At 48.3% G+C, this 20271-nt stretch overlaps 1 protein-coding gene and 1 long non-coding RNA gene across 2 annotated transcripts; one reads left to right on the top strand and one right to left on the bottom strand.

Moving 5' to 3' along the window:
• The first annotated feature begins 4060 nt into the window (after nt 1-4060).
• Nucleotides 4061-8022, top strand: LOC129604508 (uncharacterized). Its single transcript, XR_008695436.1, has 3 exons — nt 4061-4482; nt 4593-4683; nt 7884-8022. It is a non-coding gene; the product is annotated as an uncharacterized LOC129604508 (long non-coding RNA).
• On the bottom strand, nt 5008-15659 carry rbbp6 (retinoblastoma binding protein 6). The gene is made up of 19 exons (XM_029159682.3): nt 14808-15659; nt 13714-13819; nt 13321-13369; nt 12022-12066; nt 11830-11912; nt 11654-11750; nt 11432-11571; nt 11102-11274; nt 10734-10837; nt 10436-10606; nt 10177-10307; nt 9925-10024; nt 9774-9843; nt 9626-9668; nt 9230-9547; nt 8751-8876; nt 6715-8655; nt 6521-6614; nt 5008-6389 (listed from the first exon to the last, which is right to left on the bottom strand). Exons 1-19 carry the CDS (start codon nt 14971-14973, stop codon nt 5499-5501), a joined length of 4848 nt encoding a protein of 1615 aa, XP_029015515.1. The 5' UTR covers nt 14974-15659; the 3' UTR covers nt 5008-5498.
• Between the last annotated feature and the right edge of the window lie 4612 nt (nt 15660-20271).

The raw sequence follows: 20271 nt of genomic DNA, 5'->3' as shown, positions 1-20271 counted from the left end.
TTTTTCATTCAAGGGAATTTTACTTATTCCCTGTTGTCCTTCTTCCAACACACACACACACACACACACACACACACACACACACACACACACACACACACACACACACACACACACACACACACACACACACACACACACGCACTGCCCCAACCCCCACACCAGTCTTTGCACTCTGATATGAGGCCCGTGTGTGAGGGGGAGGGTGTGTGTGTGTGTGTGTGTGTGTGTGTGTGTGTGTGTGTGTGTGTGTGTGTGTGTGTGTGTGTGTGTGTGTGGATTGTCCTGGCAGCGTGCCAGTCTCTCAGTCTCTCATTACCACTGTGCGTATCGGTGTGTGAGTGTGTGTGTGTGTGTGTGTGTGTGTGTGTTGGAGTGAGCAACGGGGGCCTGTCAGCATGACGGGCGTTACCGTGGCAACGCCAGGGCAGGTTCCAGATGCAATGCATCATATTTCTACAGGACGGAGCGCAGGCTTTTGCGCCCAGGAGCACCTGCACTCACATGAAGCCGGCAGCACGGACCTTCGGTTTGAGATCGGTTTCATCGAGGCACAGACACAATAACACATCATGAACACTCAGTTTTTATATTTAACAGCTCTTTGTCACCTTTTCATTGTGTTATTTATACAGCCTTTAATCGAAGCAGCCCTTTTTCAGTCTCCACAGTTAAACCTGATTACCTACAGCTCAGCCTTGAATGGAAGAAGCCACTGTGTGTGTGTGTTGTGTAACTGCGTGACCTGTGTTTATACAGGAGCGTGAGTTTAAAGTTTCTGCCCTCGTTACTTATTTATCACAGCGTCAGGTTTCAGCCTGACCACACGCTCCTCTGAAACCAATGACCGACTTTCTGCGAGCAGGTTTCTAGGTTTTGAAAAGAAAACGCTGTCACATTACATGAAGCAGAAAGACGGTGAGCGCAGCAACAATGTTATGAATGGGCTTTTAATGGACACTGCATATCGGTGTGCAGTTCATGTTCAAACAGACGGACCTGAGCGTTCTCACAGTCGGTGAACTGGAGCCATGAAGAGAACCTGGAGATGATGTTCAGCCCCAGACTGGTGACAGCAGGGGGCCATTATTATTAGAACGGTCCAACTGACAGTGGTCAACACAGTAGAAGAAGAAACTAATAGGATGAAGTAATAAAGCTTGAGGGAAAAGAAGTCATTAAGCTTAAATCATGCCTGATGTGAAAGTGCCTGAACTGCACAGGTCAGACTTTCCTGGATCAAATTAATGTAAAAGCTCACTGTCTGTGCCTGTGTGAGGGGAACAAGCATGTGCTCCGCTCTCCACCTCGCCTGGACTCTGGCCCACTGCCAAACGGCAACTGGTTCCCATTCTACCCATTCTAGGCGGAACAAAGGACCCGGCGAGGAAAGGAGAGAACGACAGGGGGAACGGGAGATTTCACATCTCAGTGAGCAAAGAGGACAGCGAGAGACGAGCGGTGATCGAAACGGAGAGCGAGGAAGACGAGGGAAGAGGGAGGAAGACGAGGGCAGAGAGAAGAAGGAGAGAGGAGAGGGAGGAAGACGAGGGGAGAGCGAGGAAGACGAGGGAAGAGGGAGGAAGACGAGGGCAGAGAGAAGAAGGAGAGAGGAGAGGGAGGAAGACGAGGGGAGAGGGAGGAAGACGAGGGGAGAGGGAGGAAGACGAGGGGAGAGCGAGGAAGACGAGGGGAGAGCGATGAAGACGAGGGGAGAGCGAGGAAGACGAGGGGAGAGGGAGGAAGACGAGGGGAGAGGGAGGAAGACGAGGGGAGAGCGATGAAGACGAGGGGAGAGCGAGGAAGACGAGGGGAGAGGGAGGAAGAGTTAACAGCACCATCCAACCTCTCTACATCCACTCTTGTGGACATTTAGCCTCCCCTGATCAGAGCAGGAGGTGGTCACACATCTGGGTCCGGCCCCTCCTGCTCAACACAATTACTACAGTAAAGTCTATAGTTATTGTTATTATGTACATCTGGATAAAAGCAGATGGTGTATCTGGGTTCTAGCCACACACAAACACACACACACACACACACACACACGTACACACACGTACACACACACACACGTACACACACACACACACACACACACACACGTACACACACGTACACACACACACACACACACACACACACACACACACACGTACACACACACACACACACACACACACACACACACGTACACACACACACACACACACACACACACACACACACACACACACACACACACACACACACACACACACACACACACACACACACAGCTCTTTCTTTTCGCTCCATCTCCATATGAATGGCAGCAGGACAATCAGCTCGCTGGTTCACACCAGCAGTCTGGCACCCACTCCTTCAGCCTCGCGTTCTTTCTCTCACTTCCTCAGCTCCACTCCTTCCTTTGTCTCACCCTCAGAACAAGTGGCCACGGACGTCCACAGTCGCCAAACAGTGAACGCCATCGGCAAAACAGTGACACCAGATGAGATGAAAACAGAAGGATGCAAAAAGGCAATATGTTGAAGTTTTCTTCATGAATAAAAACATCACAGTTTTATTTCACGCTGGCAGGAAAAGTAGGACTGAGTCAATGCATGTTCCCTGTTCAGCAACGTCTAGCAAAAGACAGTGAGTGATGTAAATAAACGTGTGTCACAGTGCAACTCCAGCTTTTATTTTATGACCAGACCTCGTGCTGATGTCTGTGGGTCCCATTACTGCCGCTGTAAATGAGGCGTTTCCATGCACACGCAGTCAGAATGGAGACATCACGCAGCCTCCACTCGCTGGTAGAAGCACAAACGTAAACACAAGAGCTGCAGAGGAGAGTCCACGTGAGCGATCCTCCTGGAGGAACAGCCCATGCTGTACAAACACACGCCATAAACACGAGGTCTAGACAGCAGCTGTCAGTCGGCTTCTGCTGTGAGAGAGAGAGAGAGAGAGAGAGAGGCTTAAATATGCATGATCTGTGGTCCTGCAAGGCAGCGAGGCGAAGCTGCATCCCCTGCCTTCTGTGGCCTCCACCACGCGATGCATCGACCTGGAGTTACGTAAACATCCAGGCACCCACACAGCAGCACACACCTGAGGCAGCGCCTACACACGCCTCAGCCCAGCGATGCTCAGTCCCTCCCTCCTCTGAAGCGTCATTAAGAACCGTTAGATGAAAATACACAGATGGACTCACAGCGGTTTCATGAACACACACGCAGACACACACGTGCAGGCACACACGCACGCACGCACGCAAACACACAGTCTAGGTCGCCTGAGCCCCTCATTGTCATTCTGCACACACTCGTGGTCACACACACGGGGCACGCACGCACAGAGGCACATGGTTTCAGGACACATCACTAATGCTGAAAACCATGAAAGATGAAGAAATACAAAAGCAGCCTGATTTGCATGGAGACAATCACTATTACACACACACACACACACACACACACACACACACACACACACACACACACACACACACACACACACACACACACACACACACACACACACACATTCCATCACTGCCAGAGCAACATCTGCCATCCATGGACTCCTCCTTTCACACAAGCCTTTCTTCCTGGCACTTCATTAAACAGAAGAACAGACGACGAGAGAGAGGGGTCTGAGAAAGAAGATGAACACCACTTTAACAAACACATGCAATGAACCTTAGCTGCACAAAGACACTGCACAATTACTGGTTTTGCCTCTTCACAATAAAACTCCTCTTGAAGGTCAGGAAAACCAGTAACTGTGGCCTGATATAGACGTGTTGTACCGCTACTCACCACCAGGGGGCGAGAAACCTAAACGTGAAATAACTTCACTGTAAGATGATGAAGTACGCTACTTTCATACAGTACTCTGATGTATGATGTGTGTGTGTGTGAGTGTGTGTGTGTGTGTGTGTGTGAGAGAGCCTTTGCCATGTCCATTCACAGCCTGCATCCATCCCCACTGCTGTTAAAACACACGGAGTAAAATGGTTCCAAGCCAAACGTGAGAAGGAAGCGCAGACGCGGCAGGAATCAGAGCCCGCGAGGGAACGGAGCGAGAGCCGAGCATCAGAAGCAAGTCAGCTGTTCCTCCATCAAAGCCTGGAGCCAGGCCAAGTCGGGCATCCCAGACCAAGCAGGTTCCCTCTGCTCCGTCCCAGCAGGCCTTGGCTCCGTATCAAGAGACTGTGGTCACAAAGACAAAGCACAGAAGAGACAGAGAAGCTGGACCGCTGCCGCACCTTGTATCCATTTAATGAAGCAAGAAAAACCTGGATGCAGTTCAACCATCACCCCCCACACACACACACACACACACACACACACACACGCACACGCTAACCCAAGCTGAGGCAGACCGCCGGCATATTGAGCACGTCTTTGGTATTCATCCTAACAACTTCCCACCTACTGCACAAACAGAAACCCCAACGCGGCGAACAGCTGCCAGTCTGTCCGAAAACAATGTGTGAGCGCGTCTTTGTTTGTGCGTCAGCTTGCTTTGATGTCTTTGTTACTGTGAAAGCGTGTTTTAAAGCAGAATCACAGATTCAAACTAGAATAATTGATGCACTGCAGGACTGTTGCTGGTTTCAGCCTGGATGTTGGGTCTGGTGTCTGCAGACGGAGGCGTGAGACGACAACAAGCACAAGAACAACTAAGATGGAGGTGAGGAATATTTGTTCCATCTTTTAATTCATGTTTTACTTAGTATCAAGAATGTTGGATATAAACTTAAAAAATATTTCTAACAAAGTTGATATTGTCTAAAGTAAAAATTCACCTATAGTGAATTTTTAAAGGCATTATATATTTTTCGAAATTACACAATCTTAAATATTGTCTGTTTATATATTCTGGTACAGGACATAATTATTAAAGGCCTGTGACTGGTAACAATGTTCAGGACAACATGTGTTTCTTCTCTCATACTTTTTCTTTAAACAATATTAAAAAAATACTACTACTAAGAAAGAAATACACAGACAAATGTTCCACATTTTATGGATTTTTTTTATTCCTTCATCACAGGAAAAACTAAATTTTGCTCAGGTAAACTCTTCATCCATCCAGTAGATGTTGGAAATGATGCATTAAATAAAATAAAATAAAACAAAGCTTCAAATCATAAATATTCACAGTAATAATTTTAAATTAATCCCAAGCGCCGTGATCTGGTCCAGCGTGAGGCAAATCAAACTACTCACTGGTTTAATCCATGGGAACCGCAGGTTCAGTAGATATGAACCATAACTTCCAACAGTCCTGAGCGAGTGTGTGCAAATCCATCCAACTACAAATGATTCACCGTGTTTCATTCACATTCATTTCCTCACAGCTAATAAAAAGTGCTTTGTTTACGTTCACTTTGGATTCGTTTTAAAGGAGACATGAAATAATATGATCCACACAGTATCACTGGAGAGAAACCTAAATAAATCCAGGCACTTTTTGACAAAGAAAGAAACATTCAAGTAGGTTTTTCATCCATGGAAACCAGGGACGCCTGGTGCGTCCGCCCCGTCGCCCCCTCCACCTTCCACCTCGGCTCCGCTCCTGTCTTCTCCCTCTGCGTTCTTCTTTGGCTTCCTGTGTCTAAGCAGCTCCTGCTCCTCCAGATGTTCTGCCACAGCTGCCCTCCTCTCCTTTCGGGGCTTCCTGCTCTCGTCCTCCATGCTCGCTGATGAACAGCTGTAGCTGCTGCGGCTGCTGGACCCCTCCTCCTCCTGCAGCCCCCCCCTCTGCTGCCACGCGCTCTCTCCCACCCACATATTGGTAGAATTACCCGCGTTGCTCTGTGCTTTGGAGGCGTTTCTATCAGGCACGTCCACGGCTGTGCTGACTGAACTTCTGTCTTTGGGATGGAGGTATTTCCTCTCGCTGCCTTGGCCGCCTCCACGCTGCCACTCTCTCCTCTCCGCGTCACGTGATGCTGAGGACGAGGAACCAGAGGCAGGAGGATCCCTCTTGTGGTCTCTCCCCCTCTCTTCCTCCCTCCTCCTGTCTTTGGGTCGTCTGCTCTCTTTACGTCTCTCTCGTGATCTCTCACCCTCCCTTCCTGTCTCTCTGTCCCTCTCCATCCTTCTTTTCCTCTCTCCGTCTGTACACATGGTACTGTCAGTTTTGTAACTGCCACTAGAGGGCGCCAGCACTCTATTTATACCATGACTGGCATCGCTGTGCGGCCTTCTGGGCATCTGTCGGTCCCTGTCTCTCTCCGAGTCCACTGACCTCCATCTCTTCTCTTCAGTCTCCTGCTTGGCTGCTGCCACTGATGGTGGAGGCACAGACACAGCAACAGCATCTTGTGCAGTCTCCTCTGACTTGTCTTGCTCCGCTTCGTCGGATGCTTTATCCCACCTGGAGAGAGGAACCTGAGACGGGGAAAGAGACTAAATGTGATTTTTGTTCGATTATGCACACAACACACAGGAAAAGCAGGCAGTGGTGCTTGTATTGCCACAACATGATGCAACTCGTGCACACGTCTGAAAAGCTCCCTCACCTTCACGTGCACGGGCGCATCCTCCCTTCCTGGGTCTGTCTCTCGGGGGTTCTCCTCCAGAGAGTTTCTCATTTCCTGGTGATGCTCACAGATACTGCGCACACACACACAAACACACACACCTCTACTCTCAGACTGATTGTTGCAGACCTGCACTCAATTACTGTACATGCACATTACTGCAACGCTCTGACCTGCCATCGCCCACTGCAGCTTCTGGCCTCTGAAGCCTCCTCTGCTCCTCGGACATCTTCGGATCGTCTCCCTGCGTCGCTTCTTGCTTTGTGTGTGTGTTTAACTCATCCAGTGCCGTTTCTCTGTTTGTGTTGAACATGTCTTCCCCGTCTGCCTGCTCCTTCTGGGTGTTTTGGATCAAATCTGCGATCTCGTGACCTTCGTTCCACATCTTGCTCATTTCCTCATCTCTGGTCACCTCCTCCTCTTCTTTGCTAGCCTTGGACCTGTGTCTCCCTCCTTCCTCCTCCTCCTCCACTCCTCCTCTCAGGCCACAGTGCCATAAGTCAAAGCCCTCTCCTTTTTGTTCCTCCTCCCACACCTTCACCTCCCTGAACGTGCCTTTCTCCCAGGTTTTGCTCGTTTCAGCCACGTCTTCCTTATCTGCGTCACCTTCCCCCTCGCCTCCATTACCAGTCATTTCACTTCCCTCATTTGGTTTTTCTGTAGCACTCAGTGAATCAAATTCCTTCCTTTTGCCGTCCAGGTTGAGGTTGATGTTGATGTTGATCTTCTTCTTCTGCGGTGCCACTTTCATCCCGTCCTCCCAGATCTGACTCTCTTTCAGAGTTTGCTTTTGAGGATCTTTCTTGTCATTGTTTGGCTTGTTTCTCTCCGCTGGGTTTGGGGACACGCTCTTGCAATGAGCTTTATTTCTTTGCGCTTCCTCTCCTTTCCTTCTTCTACTCTTCTCTGGTTTGGTTGCAGCACTTCTGCCACGCTCACGGCTCCTGTGCTGGTCTGCCTCCCTCCGGGCTCTCTCTTTGCTGTGCTTTCCTTTGCGTCGTCGGTCCTCATCTTGCCTGGAGTCGGGACGTTTGCCTGTTCTCCATCTTCTGTCTCTGCTTTCTCTTTCATGGTGTGCATCCAAATATTTATTGGATTTGGGGCAAGGCTGCACTGACCTCACAACACCACTGATAGTTTCTTTATCTTGTGCTGCAAATCCTGTGTCCTTGCAGGCATTTGGTCCAGTGTCGCGTAGCCACTCATCACGTGTTACGCTCACACTCTTGCCCTCTCTTCCGTCCTTGTGGCTCTTTGTCCTCCTTCGGTCATGTTTAAGTGAGCCGAGACCCTCCAGATTTTTTACATTCACCTTTTTGTCTCCCTTATTTATATATTGCAGGTTAACTTCCTCAGTGCCCTTGGGCGCTGGTGAGTGGCCCATCTGAGCCCTGTCTTCAGATGGTGTGGAGAGACTGTCACTGAAAGAGCGTAAGGGAGGAGAGCGGCTGTTGCTGGAAGTGTGAGACGGAGAAGAGCTGTCACTGAACGACTGAGAGGCCGTGGAGCGGCTGTCGCTTAGTGAGTGTGATGGAGGAGATCGGCTGGCGCTGGACGATCGCAGTGAGGGGGAGTGGCCGTCCTGCGGAGTGGGGCATCTTCCGTCAGAGTCTGGCTTGGCACGTGAGCTGCTCTCAGGTCTTGTTGCGTCCTCCCACTGAGGAGGAGGAGGAGGGAGGTTGAGCAGGGGAAGAGGCAGCTGGTGGAAGTGGCCGACGTAGCTGCTGAAATATTTCTCACACCACTCTTTGTAGTCCTTCTTCCACTGCAGGTAGCGCTCTCTCTCCAGATCCAGGCTGGAGGACTGGCTCCCTCTCGGAGCAGACAGAGGACTGACTAAAGTGGCTTCTGAGCTCCCCGCTTCCCTCACGGACCGTTCCCCTCTCCTTCTGGAGCCGTATCTGCTTGAAGATGACTTCTTGTTCTGGTGACGGCTGTGGTGGCGCTTCCTTTGGTGATCTGATGGTGACTTGGACCTGGAAGAGTGGCTCACTCGGGGAGAAGACGATGATGATGGAGTGGGGGAACGTGAGCATTTGTAACCATAACTATAGGAGCTGAAGGCATGAGAGCGGGTGTGCAGGCTTCTGTGACGGGAATAAGGCGACTGGTGTCTGGAAACAACAAGGACAGAAATAATAAGTCTCCTGTTTTATGTCACTAACGTTTTAATGTACAATCACCACCACTGTCCTCATTTGTAAAATACCTGGATCTGCTCTTCGATCTGGACCGCGAACGGGATCTGGACCTGCTTGAAGAGTTGGAGTAGGATCGAGACGACTTGGACTTGTAAGACTTCGATCGAGAGGTGGAATCCCTGTAGGACGTTCCTCTGTGAGGCGGCCAAGAAGAGAACTGAGTGAGATCTAGAATTTCCTGTGTCCTGTCCAAACGCAACTGTTAAATTGCCAATAATGCTTCTTCCTATACTGTATATATTAATATAAATAATAAAAAATAATAAATATTATATATAAAATATGATAACAGCTGGTCTTATTTATTGACATGCTTTTCTTGTGTAAAATCATATATCTATAGTCAAGGATAAAATAATAGTAGTATGTAAGTTGATAATGAATAAAACCTATAATAGCTAGGCTACTATAACACTGAGGCAGGAACCTTTTAAAAAGAGACTGTAGAAACCTCATCATGGATATAGTGAGCTGATTTTCAATATACCTTTCATTCTTCTTTCTCTGATGTCTGTACCACTCATCGGGGATGAGGGAAGGGATAAAGGGCGTGGAGGTGGAGGAGGTGAGAGAAGGAATGGAGGATGTTGACATGGAGGAGCAGAGGGAGGGGATGGGGGTGCCGTGGGGGCTTGGGACTGGCCAGAGGGATGTGGTTGGCTGGTATCCAAGAGGGAAACTGGGATGAGACTGCTGAGGGGAGAGGAACATGGGGGAGGGAAAGAGAGGAGTCGTCGTGGCTGAATTAAGCTGCTGGGTTTCAGTCCAGCCTCTGCTGGGATGCGCTGAGGAGGAGAAGGAGGAGCTGAGGGGGAGACAGGAAGATGGCATCAGGACATGGGTTTATTATGATGGTGTAAACCAGAGAAGACACTTCACGGACCTGTCCCAGGAGGTCGGCGGCCCACAGGGGCTGGGTGCTGCACCTTTGGATTCAGAATGAAAGGGTGTCACCATTTTCTACATATAATACACATGAATAAAAGGAAAAACATGATGAAGACACAAAGAGGTAAAGCTAAGCCTCTCACTTAAGCAGGAGGAGGGTTGCTGTTTCACACAGATGGTCTCGGGCTGCTCCGCCGCCGCTGTGTGGCTAACCTGAGCAGGCACAGACGTCACACACGTCACACAAACAGTGCTGCACAGTTAATGTGTGTGAGCGTCTGGGTGTGTATTTACCACTGGTATCTGCTGCGACGGCGCAGGAGACGGCTCTTTGTTTGACGCCAGCACAGATGGAGCAACAACAGAGTCATCGTCAGTCTCCTCCTCAGGCTTCCTGATCAAACAGAAAACAACACCAGTCTCATTATTTGATAGTTTTCTCAGGAAAAATACGCTGTGACTGCAGCCAATATTTTGATGCACTTTAGAAAAATCTTCTGACTACACTGTGACTTATTGATGTGACATGACTCTGTGTGGACACACTTATCGTGGCTCTCCGGACCACTTTGCTCAGGCTGGATGGAGGGGCCAGGTGTGCTGCAAGCAGAGGCCAGGCCCGTCGCTGCAGGAGGAGCCTCAGGCAGCGGTGGTGGGTCTGCAGCACGTGGCTGGAGCTGGAGAGAGACAACCGCAGAGCTCAGAGGCCGATAAAAGAGGAGACAATAATAATTATTGTGTTTGCTCTAGAGTCAGAGATTAACAGGACAGGTGAAACACGTCATTTAGAGGTTTAGCGGTTTACCTGCTGACTGGAGGTTGGCTGGAGAGGCTTCTGAGGCTGTCTCTGCCCTGTAAGAGGAGGCGGGGTGGTGACAGGGCTCGATCTAGTGGTTAGATTTTGGGACTGGGCGGCACCACACCTCCTCGTCAAGGTATTGGTGTAACCTCGCTCTTTCTTGAAATTGTTAACAGCCTGTATGAAGAAAGAAAGAGAGCGAGAGAACACTAAAGGTAAAATCAGATTCAACCCAATACTAATGAACACTTAAGACCTGCGAATGCGTAACATGAACCCAGATTAGATGAATTAGGCCGTTCACCTGTCGTAAGAATTTATTGGCTATCAGAGTGTCAGGAGAGACGTCTGACTGGCTACAGGTGGGGCAGACGTGTTCCTCTGAATCCAGTAAAGCCGTGCGAATACCTGGGAAACACAAAGCAAGCGAGAAAAATGATCAACGCTTGGTTGGACTCATCTATTAACGTTCATAAGATAATTTTTATGGAAACGTGGAAACGATTTAGAAGCTGCAATTTGGTTCATTCACAATAACCATGTATTTAAACTACAGTCTAGTCACAGCAAAGCATAAGTCTCCAACGACCAGAGAGGCTGAAACACACAACAGGATGTGAAGGGGGTTCAGTCTTGAAGCTAGTTTATCCTGCGGCTGCGACTGACACTCACAGTCGTCGCAGTAGCTGTTTCCACAGCAGGGTATGACCACGGCATCGCTCAGCAGGTCGCGGCAGATGAGGCACAGCAGCTCGTCGGGCACAGGGTCCTCCTCGGCCTCCGACGCCGGCTTCTCCTGCGGGACGAACGGCGGCTTCTCCTTCTTCCCGATGGCGTACGCTTCTCTGCAGGCACACGGATGTGACGTGACTCTAACAGTGGCTGCTCCCCCTGTAATGCCGCCTGCCCTTATACCTGCTTTGTACTTATCAGTGGCATTGATCGTCTCATCCAACCCGCAGAAAGCACAACACACGCACAAACGAGCACCGTGTGACTCACGCATCTATGGCAGGAATGGCGTAGCGCCCAGTGTTGGTCAGCATGGCTCCCTTCATACTGGGGTCGTCCACCTCCACCATGAAGGAGCGCGGGATGCCGGTGCTCTTCCTTATCCTCACAGGGGCCTCATAATTCTTGTCCTGCTGATAAACACACACACATTAAACACACTGTCTGGACACAGGCTAAAATTAGCCCCATTTGACGCGGTGCAACTCGTACCCCACTGGCGGGGCAGCTCCTGATGTGGTGCCCAGCATTTCCACAGCGGTAGCAGGTGTAGTTTGGAGGAAGGACAGCACCAAACCTCTTGTTGTAACTATAGACACATAAAAAGAAATATAGAAAAATAAAGTCCATGGAACTAAGTCTAAGCTTAAAATGGGCACGTGACTCACTTCATGGCATCGTAGGTGGACTGATTGAGCATTAGCCTGATCTTATCCTCCTCCGACACATCTGCTTCAGCCAGGTTGGCCATCTGAATGCACACACAGGCAGCTGCTCTTAGGGAAGCTACGAGGAGCAGAGCCCCATTCACACGGACCCCGTTACCCAGGCTAAACATGGAAAAACAGGCGAACGTTTACCTTGGCCAAAAAGGGCAGGGCTCTGGAAGAACTCTGCTCGTCCATCTGTTAGGATTACACACAATCAGTTTCACAAGATCCTCAGGAATACATGTCAGGGAATATGACGACAACTCTATGCTCACAAATACTGACGACACTTCAAACAGAGTGAAGACAAACGGGTTGCCACAATGTTGTCACAGTGACCCAGAGCAAAAGCATCATTTGATTCACATCCTCTGACCTTTGAATGAATCAGGATGACATTGACTCAATTCATAACACAAGGAGGAAGTATTTTTCACCTCCTGTTCCGAAATATACAATAAAGTCAGAAGGTCCAGGTCTGGCTTTGATGTTTAAGGTTGGGAGAGATTTTTAGGTATAGGATAACACAGCAGTACAGACCGAAACACACAGAACAGAAAGTAAGTAAGTGTATTTCAATGAGCATCACCAGTTTTCCTGCCTGGCTTTAGTAAAGTGTAACACTTTGCATTACAGGATACTTACGGCCCATCAGGTTATAGACATAGGAACTAGTCAAATACTTTGACACCTTATGTTTAAAAAAAGGTGACAGGAAGGTCAAAGACAATCAATACATAAGACAGTTTCATACAAACAACTTTATTGGTAGAAATATCGAACACACGCACACACACACAAATGTTTGTGTAGTCCAACAGACTCAAAGTGCTAAGAAGAGGGGCAGAAACTTCTCCTAGTGAGAAATCAGAGAGAAAATCAGGTCAGTGCACACTTTCTCACTGCAGCATTTAAAGAGATGCCAACAAAAAAACCTGAAAGACTACAAACCCTGCTTGGCTTAACCACAGACGTCCTGATATTATGTCATCGCTGAAAAAATCATTAACAACAGTTGGGTTTATCAGCTGCGAATAGCTGGCCGGAGCGATAATGTCTGACCCGCCCGAGCTGCTGTCACCACCCGCAGATAAAATACGACATCCTGACTGGTGTCACTGGTTAAATTTACATCTAGGAGACCTTTGTCAGAAAGGAAATAGAGGAAACCAGTGGCTAAACCCAGTCCCGTGTCTGCTTCATGTCTGTTTTCGCTTTCGTTTGCATTCATGTGCAAATGCAAATACATGTGACAATTAATGTCACTAATAACTAATAAATGACCTTCAAGCAGGAAATGCAACAAAGCAAAGTGAGGCTTTCAGACACCTTCTTGCTTCATAAAACCAATTAAAGCATGAAACACTCTCTTTTGCAGCAGGAAGATGTAGCTCAAAATGTCAGGAAGGACATTTTAAACTAAAGCTATGTGAGCGGTGTGCGTCTTACTGCTTTGGCGGCTCCGTAAGTGTGGTGAAACGAGACGGCTGAGCTCTCACTGAAACACAAAAGGAAACGGTTTCAAACCCGGGCTGCCGGGGACAGTTTAAACGCTCTGGAAACAATGGAGGCAGCTGAATCTTTCAGTCTGTCCTGCTTCCCGTGCATTAAACCCACTAAAACAACACCAAACATACTGAGGCTGCTGTTTATGCTGAGAAACGGTGTTCTACATAAAATGCTTTTAACCTTAATTCTGGTCTGGGTTATTTAAGTGTGACACTGCATCACTAAAGGTCAACACAAGGCGACGTGGGGGAGTTCTTCTAATGGCAGGAACAACAAAGGTGATGAGAATTAATATAATATTTATCAAAAGGACTAACTTAAAATACAACGTACATGTTTTTGGTCTTGGTGTTGGAGCTGGACTTTCCTCCACAAACTGGGATCCTCCTGACGATGACGGAGGAGCCTTTTGGGATGAGACCTTCATCATCTGTGTACTCTGAGGGGAGATGTAGGTTTTACCCACGTAAGGATTAAAGAATTTATTGTTTTGTACCATTTTCCTCTCTATACCTTTTTAAACATTTCTGAGCTAAAAGAAGTAAAACAGGAAGAGCTGAACAACGGGCTGCATGACACAACATGTTACTGACAAACATGAATAAATCTGGTTTTACCTTCTTGGCTTCTCAGACTGACTTAATGTGTGACTTGTGTGTGTGTGTGTGTTTATGCAGTGGGTGTGTTATTTTCATCTAAACGTTATCTGCAGGATGCTGACACACTGAAATGATAATCATCATTAAGTACTGTTACTCCTATAAAGTCCCCTTTACTTGAAAATAGGCTTTGACCACATTTAATTTATTGTGTTTTGGAGTCTGACTCTGTCTCCCCTGAACTTGAACTAAACTTTAGATTACTTTATTTTTATTTTTCCAGGGTTTAAGCTCAGAGAACGTCCTGTGTTGTATGGAAATATCCTGAAATGTAACCTGTGGAAAAGCTGAAATAAAAGCAGGAGACCAGGTTGCAACTTTCAGCTCAGGAAAATGAAGCATGACTGTCACACTTACACAATAGAATCCCCCAGAATGTCAGAAGGAAATTAGTACAAAAAAGTCCAACAAGCTGAATTGTCTTTGCGCACGTGACGCACAACTTATCGCTTCACGCGGGTCAAGGCTGAGCCACGCTCTTGTCGGCTATTTTTATCCCGCATTTCCCGCACATGCGGGCACCGCCGCCGGGCTGCGCCCATAAAAGAATCAGGCAGCAGGAATGCGGCCCATTCATTAGAACCCTTTGTCCCGACGGGACTTTTCTGGACCCATGACAAACTGAACAAGGTGACGCAACACCCCCACGACCCCCGGGGCGGACGGCTGTCAAACACGAACCACGTGCCTCCTCCTTTTTACCGGCCAGAACTCACTACGCAAGAACTCGGGCCGTCATCGCCTCCGACGTGTGCTTCTTTTATTTACCTTCTTTGCTCTGCGCGTTGGTGATCTGCAGGTCGCAGTCCCCGGCGCGGAGCCTCTCCCTGCCCATGATCTGCCTCTTCAGGTCCCTCAGCGTGATGTGCGGCCCGTCGAACAGCACCGTGTCGTAGCTGAGTTTGGAGGAGAATTTATAATGGACGTGAGTCATGGTGTCGTCGTCTGGACTCAACTATAAGGGCGCTGGCGGCCGGTTCCTATGGGACCGGCTGCAAAGCTAGCAGGAGTTAGCCGCTGTCCGCCGCTAACAAGCTAGGCGCTTAATTAACAGCCCGGTAAAGTGGCGTTCACGGGACGTCACGCGCCGGCGTCTGCGGGGACGGCGGCGGAGACCCGAGTCCGAGCGCCCTCGGGCACTTCGCAGCCTAGCGAGAACTTTTATCGGCCGCTAACGCCGTCGCTGAGCCCGAAACGCTCTCTGACAGAAACCACCAGCTGTTTCCACAAGCAACGGCTCGTCAGCACAGCGCACGCACCAGTCTGACGGTGCGTTCACGGACCCTCGCCCACGCCAACGTGCGCTGTCGTGCTGAGCAGCATGACGGCGCTCGAACGCAAATTGAAACTTGCAAGTCTGATCCACAGTTTGTATAGCAACGAAAATGTAGAGTATAGAGGTATAATACTATTACTATTACTAATAAGAGTGAAAAGAGGTCTAGTCCATAAAAGCTCTAGTCCATCCAGACACCCATAGAGCTGACTGTTATGTAAATACGAACAAAACCAAAGTTTAAAAAACACCTAGAGGTAAAAATAAAATAACAGTATGGGAACGTATCACAAATAAACACACAGGCACATGAAATAAGTAAAAGGAAAATAAAGTCAAACACAAATAACTAAAAGGACACAGAACAGACAAAATATTTAAGTAAAACGACCACAAAGAGCCATAATAAAATTTATTAAGGTTAAAAAAATCAAAAATAGAAAATAGTTATTTTAAATGTTTCTATAAGCAAAATCTAAGACGTCACAAATCTTTAGTCGCTTAACGGTTTTTGTGTTGTTGCTCAATTTGGTAATGTCCAATTTTCTCGTGGCACGTAAAAGCAGCATCTCGTTTCCACTCTCAGAGCAGCACCTGTTGTGGCTCAGGGGAGAACAGGCAGAAAAGCAGATTTACACCCCGTTAGAAATAAACGTTAGCGTTCATCGTCATGCTCCACCACTTAACATATGTAATGATTTAAATGCTGTCCTGCAATCTGGACACCAGCCCAAAATATAATATGAGATTCAATGGAGGAAATAAAAGAAATATTAATTTTAATAAAATTATTTCCTAATACTACTTAGGTTTTTGTAAAATTCAACGTTTTACAACTTTACTCCTGAATGCAATTATTAACTGCAGGTCTATTAGTCTGCAGTGCAAATGACCTACTAGAGGGAGACAGAGCTCCACTTTTGGTGGAGCTGAGTTGAGCTGCAGTCAGATTCATATGTTTGGTGGCAGAGTTAGGTAACATACAGAACTATTATATATGTAAATAAAGCTGTGTGTCACTAAGCCAACATACTCGTGCATTAGCTTGATAGGAGAAGCTTTGCATAGAAACATGTATTATGGGATGTATGCTGACGGGTCAGAGGACTAATCCTGAATCACGTTCTCCAGGATGAGAGTCAAATGATCTTCGTGGGAGTCAGAGTCAGATCAGTGCAGACGTGCTGTGGGTGATGCTCACATTGACCCGATCCACGAGGGCGTCGCTGGACGCTGTGACCACTGTGAAAACCGCTCGAATCGTTCTGCTGTGGCCTTCACAGTCGCCACGTCTTCACGGGAGAAACGGACGCATTAGACCCGCGTTAGAAATAATGATTTTCCTTCCCCTGCGGTGGAGAAGAGTCAAATCGGATCTGTTCTGGCTGTGTCACATTAGATCATCTGGGTTTTCAGAAAACCCCACAACGGTCATCGAAATGATGGGTTTGTTCATAATTATCATCTTGTTCGTCTGCATAGTTGCTTTTCAGTCTTTACCGTCTCCCGCCTGTTGCTTGGAACCCACCATGCAGCAGGGGGGGGAATATTGATTTTCTCATCTAATTCTCAGCATGAAAAATATGTCCTAAAATGTCAAACTACTCCTCTGCGCGGCGCCGACCCGCGTCCTGACATTAACAGCCGCTGCAGGAGTAAATGTGAGCTCATGGGGGAAGGAGTCCAGTTTAGGGGGGGGGGGGGGGGGGGGGGGGGGGGCAGGAGGGGAAAGATCACAGGAAGCGGGAGCCGTCTCTCCGATGCTGTGACATCATCAGCACAAACATGTGGGCGAACATGGACGTGAGGAGGAGGAGGAGGAGGAGGAGGAGGGCGTGTGGGTCCTCCGTCCGCTCCGTCGCCGTCTCTCGGCTCACAGGGGGGATTTGCCCTATCTCCCCCGGCTCAGCGCAGGCGTTGTGGGAGCGGTGGGGATGAAAGGGGAGCAGCTGCTGCCGTTAAACCGACGTTCGCCGCTCCGTGATGTGATGCGTTCAGTGACGTCGAGAAACAGTGCTCAGCTTCAAGTGTGTGAGTTGGTGCGTGAGATGGAATATTCTTTAAAAGGGAGAATTTATCAGCATTTATATTGTAGTATCAAAGACACTGATAGAAATAAGAAGCATTTCCTCATCGTATCACCCCCCCCCCCTCAGCTCCTTGTCTCTGCTGGAGCAGCGTTCACAGCTCCGGGGCTGTTTTTGTTCACGCTACAGATGGTTGTAGTGGCACAAACGCACACGCGGCTGCTGCGTTTGTGCAGCGTGCGTCGCTCTGTTTCCTGAGAACTCGCAGGGCACTGGTTCCGGCCCGGGCCTGGGTTCTAACCATGTACCAGCTGATCCACACGGTTCTGTAGCCTGCAGAGCATATGGATGAGATGCAATAACAGGACGTGGGGTTCCCGGTGGGAAACACTCTTCTATGCACTATTAGCATAAAGGACCATTCTCTCTTATTAAGTCAACAGAGCTGAAGAAAGCAATTACCACAGCGCCGCGCCGCTCAACGGGAGGGAGGGGTTTTAAAAGGGAAAACCGTCGCAGAGTAACGCGCGTGACGCTCGCGTCGTCTCAGTGCCGCAGAAGAGACGAGCGGCAGATGACGACACGCAGGGAAAGCGGCTCGGAGGCGCGGAAGCGGAGCGGAGCGGCCGCCGGATCCAGCGCAGCGGTCCCGGAGACTGACCCGTAATCCCGTCACCCGCGCTAATCCCTATGACGGCAGCGCGGAGCTCCAGCGGTGACGTCACAGCCATGAATATTCATCGGGTGGATTTCAGCTCGCAGCGCCGCATCCCTCACACTCCGACTGTCGCTGGGGCGAATTTTCTACTGACGACATGTAACAACTGAAACAAAACAGAGCAATCTGTTTGAATGCAATGTGAAAACACGCAGCGGATCTGTTTTAGACCCGTATCCCTTAGGCGCACACACACACACACACACACACACACACACACACACACACACACACACACACACACACACACACACACACACACACACCTGGCCTCAGCCTCCTCATTAACTTCCTCTGCGTCGCCCCTCTCTCATCTTCCTCCTGCCCTCTTTCCCTCCGACATCTGTGGAGATAAGACGAGGCGCTCTCTAAATCAGACCACCTGACGCAGCACAGCTGATTCGCATCTCCTGCGTCTGTGCGTGTGCGTGTGCGTGCTGTGGACCTGTTCTCATATGAGCTAAGTTCTGATGGTGTCGCAAACAGATTAGATGCGTTAATATCTCTGAAGAGCATCAGACTCAAAGTGTGTTGACTCATTGTCTTTCTTACATCTTAGACACGATAATCTTGTTGATAAAGAGTTGGAGCCTATGACGTATTATAACAATAGTGTCCTCACAAGTTGATGATGTTCAAAGTGCAGCAAATAAGAGCGAGTCACATTCATTCACACACCAGATACAAAATGAACGTCAGGCACTTTCAAAAGGTGACTTTTTATTTGCTAATTTGTTATACTGTATATAATATTCCTTCTCTCTAGATAATACATAATCATATTTATATCATGTAATTAAAAGTGTGCTTTTATTCACAGCATGTGTCCGTGTCAGACCGCTGTTAGTTGGAGGTTTACATTAAAAAGAATACAGTGAAATTGTCTGGCAGCTATAAGTGTGTGTGTGTGTGTGTGTGTGTGTTTGTGTGTGTGTGTGTGTGTGTGTAATAGTAATAGTAATTGTGTGTGCGCACGCGTCAGTTAATGTCAAACAGTCAGTGTGTCTGTGAGAACCAGCATATTTCTGCATGCATGTGTGTGTGTGTGTGTGTGCGTGCGTGTGTGTGTGTGTGTGTGTGCATGTGTGTGGAGTCATGATGGGGCTCAGATGTGTGGAGCAGGATGTTAAACACACACGTGCAGGCTTTCGGTTTTCAGCTTCAGCTTCGACTTCACACACACACGCTCGTCTCCTCATTTCGGGGAGTGCTTTCAGCTCCGAACTAACTGCTACAACGCCTGCAAGGTGAACTCCCTGAAAGACACACACATCTGCTGCTCGCCAGGCCATTGCTACACATATGATGAACACACAATAATATAATACTTTGCTTTGCCTTCTGCTTAGTTTATGTGGTCAATGACTGCTGCATCTTCCCACACACATAAAAACCTGAATCAATAAACCAACAAAAGCCTGAAATACATATGTTTATGTCTTCTCCTGAGTTTGTGCTCTGGTGTTTGTTTTCTAACAGTCCTCAGGTCTGAAATGGGCAAAGACAGGTTACAGCCATTAACTTGACGTTTTAGAAAAGAGTCTCCAGCCACGTTTCAAGGCTTCAAGGCTGGACTTGGAGCAAACCACAAGTACACGATGAGTGTTAAATGCTAAACACAGCTGAGCCTGAGGGGAGTGTCGTCAGCCAAAGTCAGGATTTGACCACATGATGGTGCTGAACCAAATGCTGTTTTCACTGCAATCCACCCGTTTGTTTAAACCTGGACTGGTCGTCAAATCCCCAGCGGGGTCCAATCCAAACAGAGGGTCTTCTCCAGTAGTGACTGCTGATGGAATCACGTCACGCTTGGAAGCGATTGGAATTTTAGACAGTTTGGGACATGGCTTTTTCCAATGAGATCATCTTTGCAGGAAGGAGCCATTTGTTTGGGATGAATAAACCTTTAGCGTGACCTGCTCTGCTTCCCATGAGCAATTTATGCAAGAGCATAAATTGACGCAATGCAAAACCCCCGAAGCCACGCAAAAAAAAAAAAAAAAAAACATTTTCCATTTTAAGCCTTTCAACCTTGGCCAGTCAACCATGTCAGCCTCCGATATGTTCTTCATGTAAACAACACCATGTTAATGTGGAGCTTGGAGCGAAACCACACAAAGCTGATATTTTTATCACTCTGCTGAGATCCTGCATGGACGACGCACAAAGGCTTAAACAGAAACGTGTCCGAGCGGAGGGAGAAAGCGGTGA

This window comes from Betta splendens, chromosome 8 (genome assembly GCF_900634795.4).
Source record: "Betta splendens chromosome 8, fBetSpl5.4, whole genome shotgun sequence".
In the NCBI taxonomy this organism is placed as follows: domain Eukaryota; kingdom Metazoa; phylum Chordata; class Actinopteri; order Anabantiformes; family Osphronemidae; genus Betta; species Betta splendens.
Note: the sequence above shows the minus strand (reverse complement) of the source record. Positions and strands in the feature narration are given on the sequence as shown.

Excerpts from the sequence above, each read along its gene's own strand:
- rbbp6 (XM_029159682.3), bottom strand. The coding sequence starts at position 14,973 with ATGACTCACGTCCATTATAAATTCTCCTCCAAACTCAGCTACGACACG. Across the intron at positions 9,669-9,773 it reads GCAACCCTCCTCCTGCTTAA|GTGCAGCACCCAGCCCCTGT; the intron begins GTGAGAGGCTTA and ends CTGAATCCAAAG. Across the intron at positions 6,390-6,520 it reads ATGCGCCCGTGCACGTGAAG|GTTCCTCTCTCCAGGTGGGA; the intron begins GTGAGGGAGCTT and ends TCCCCGTCTCAG.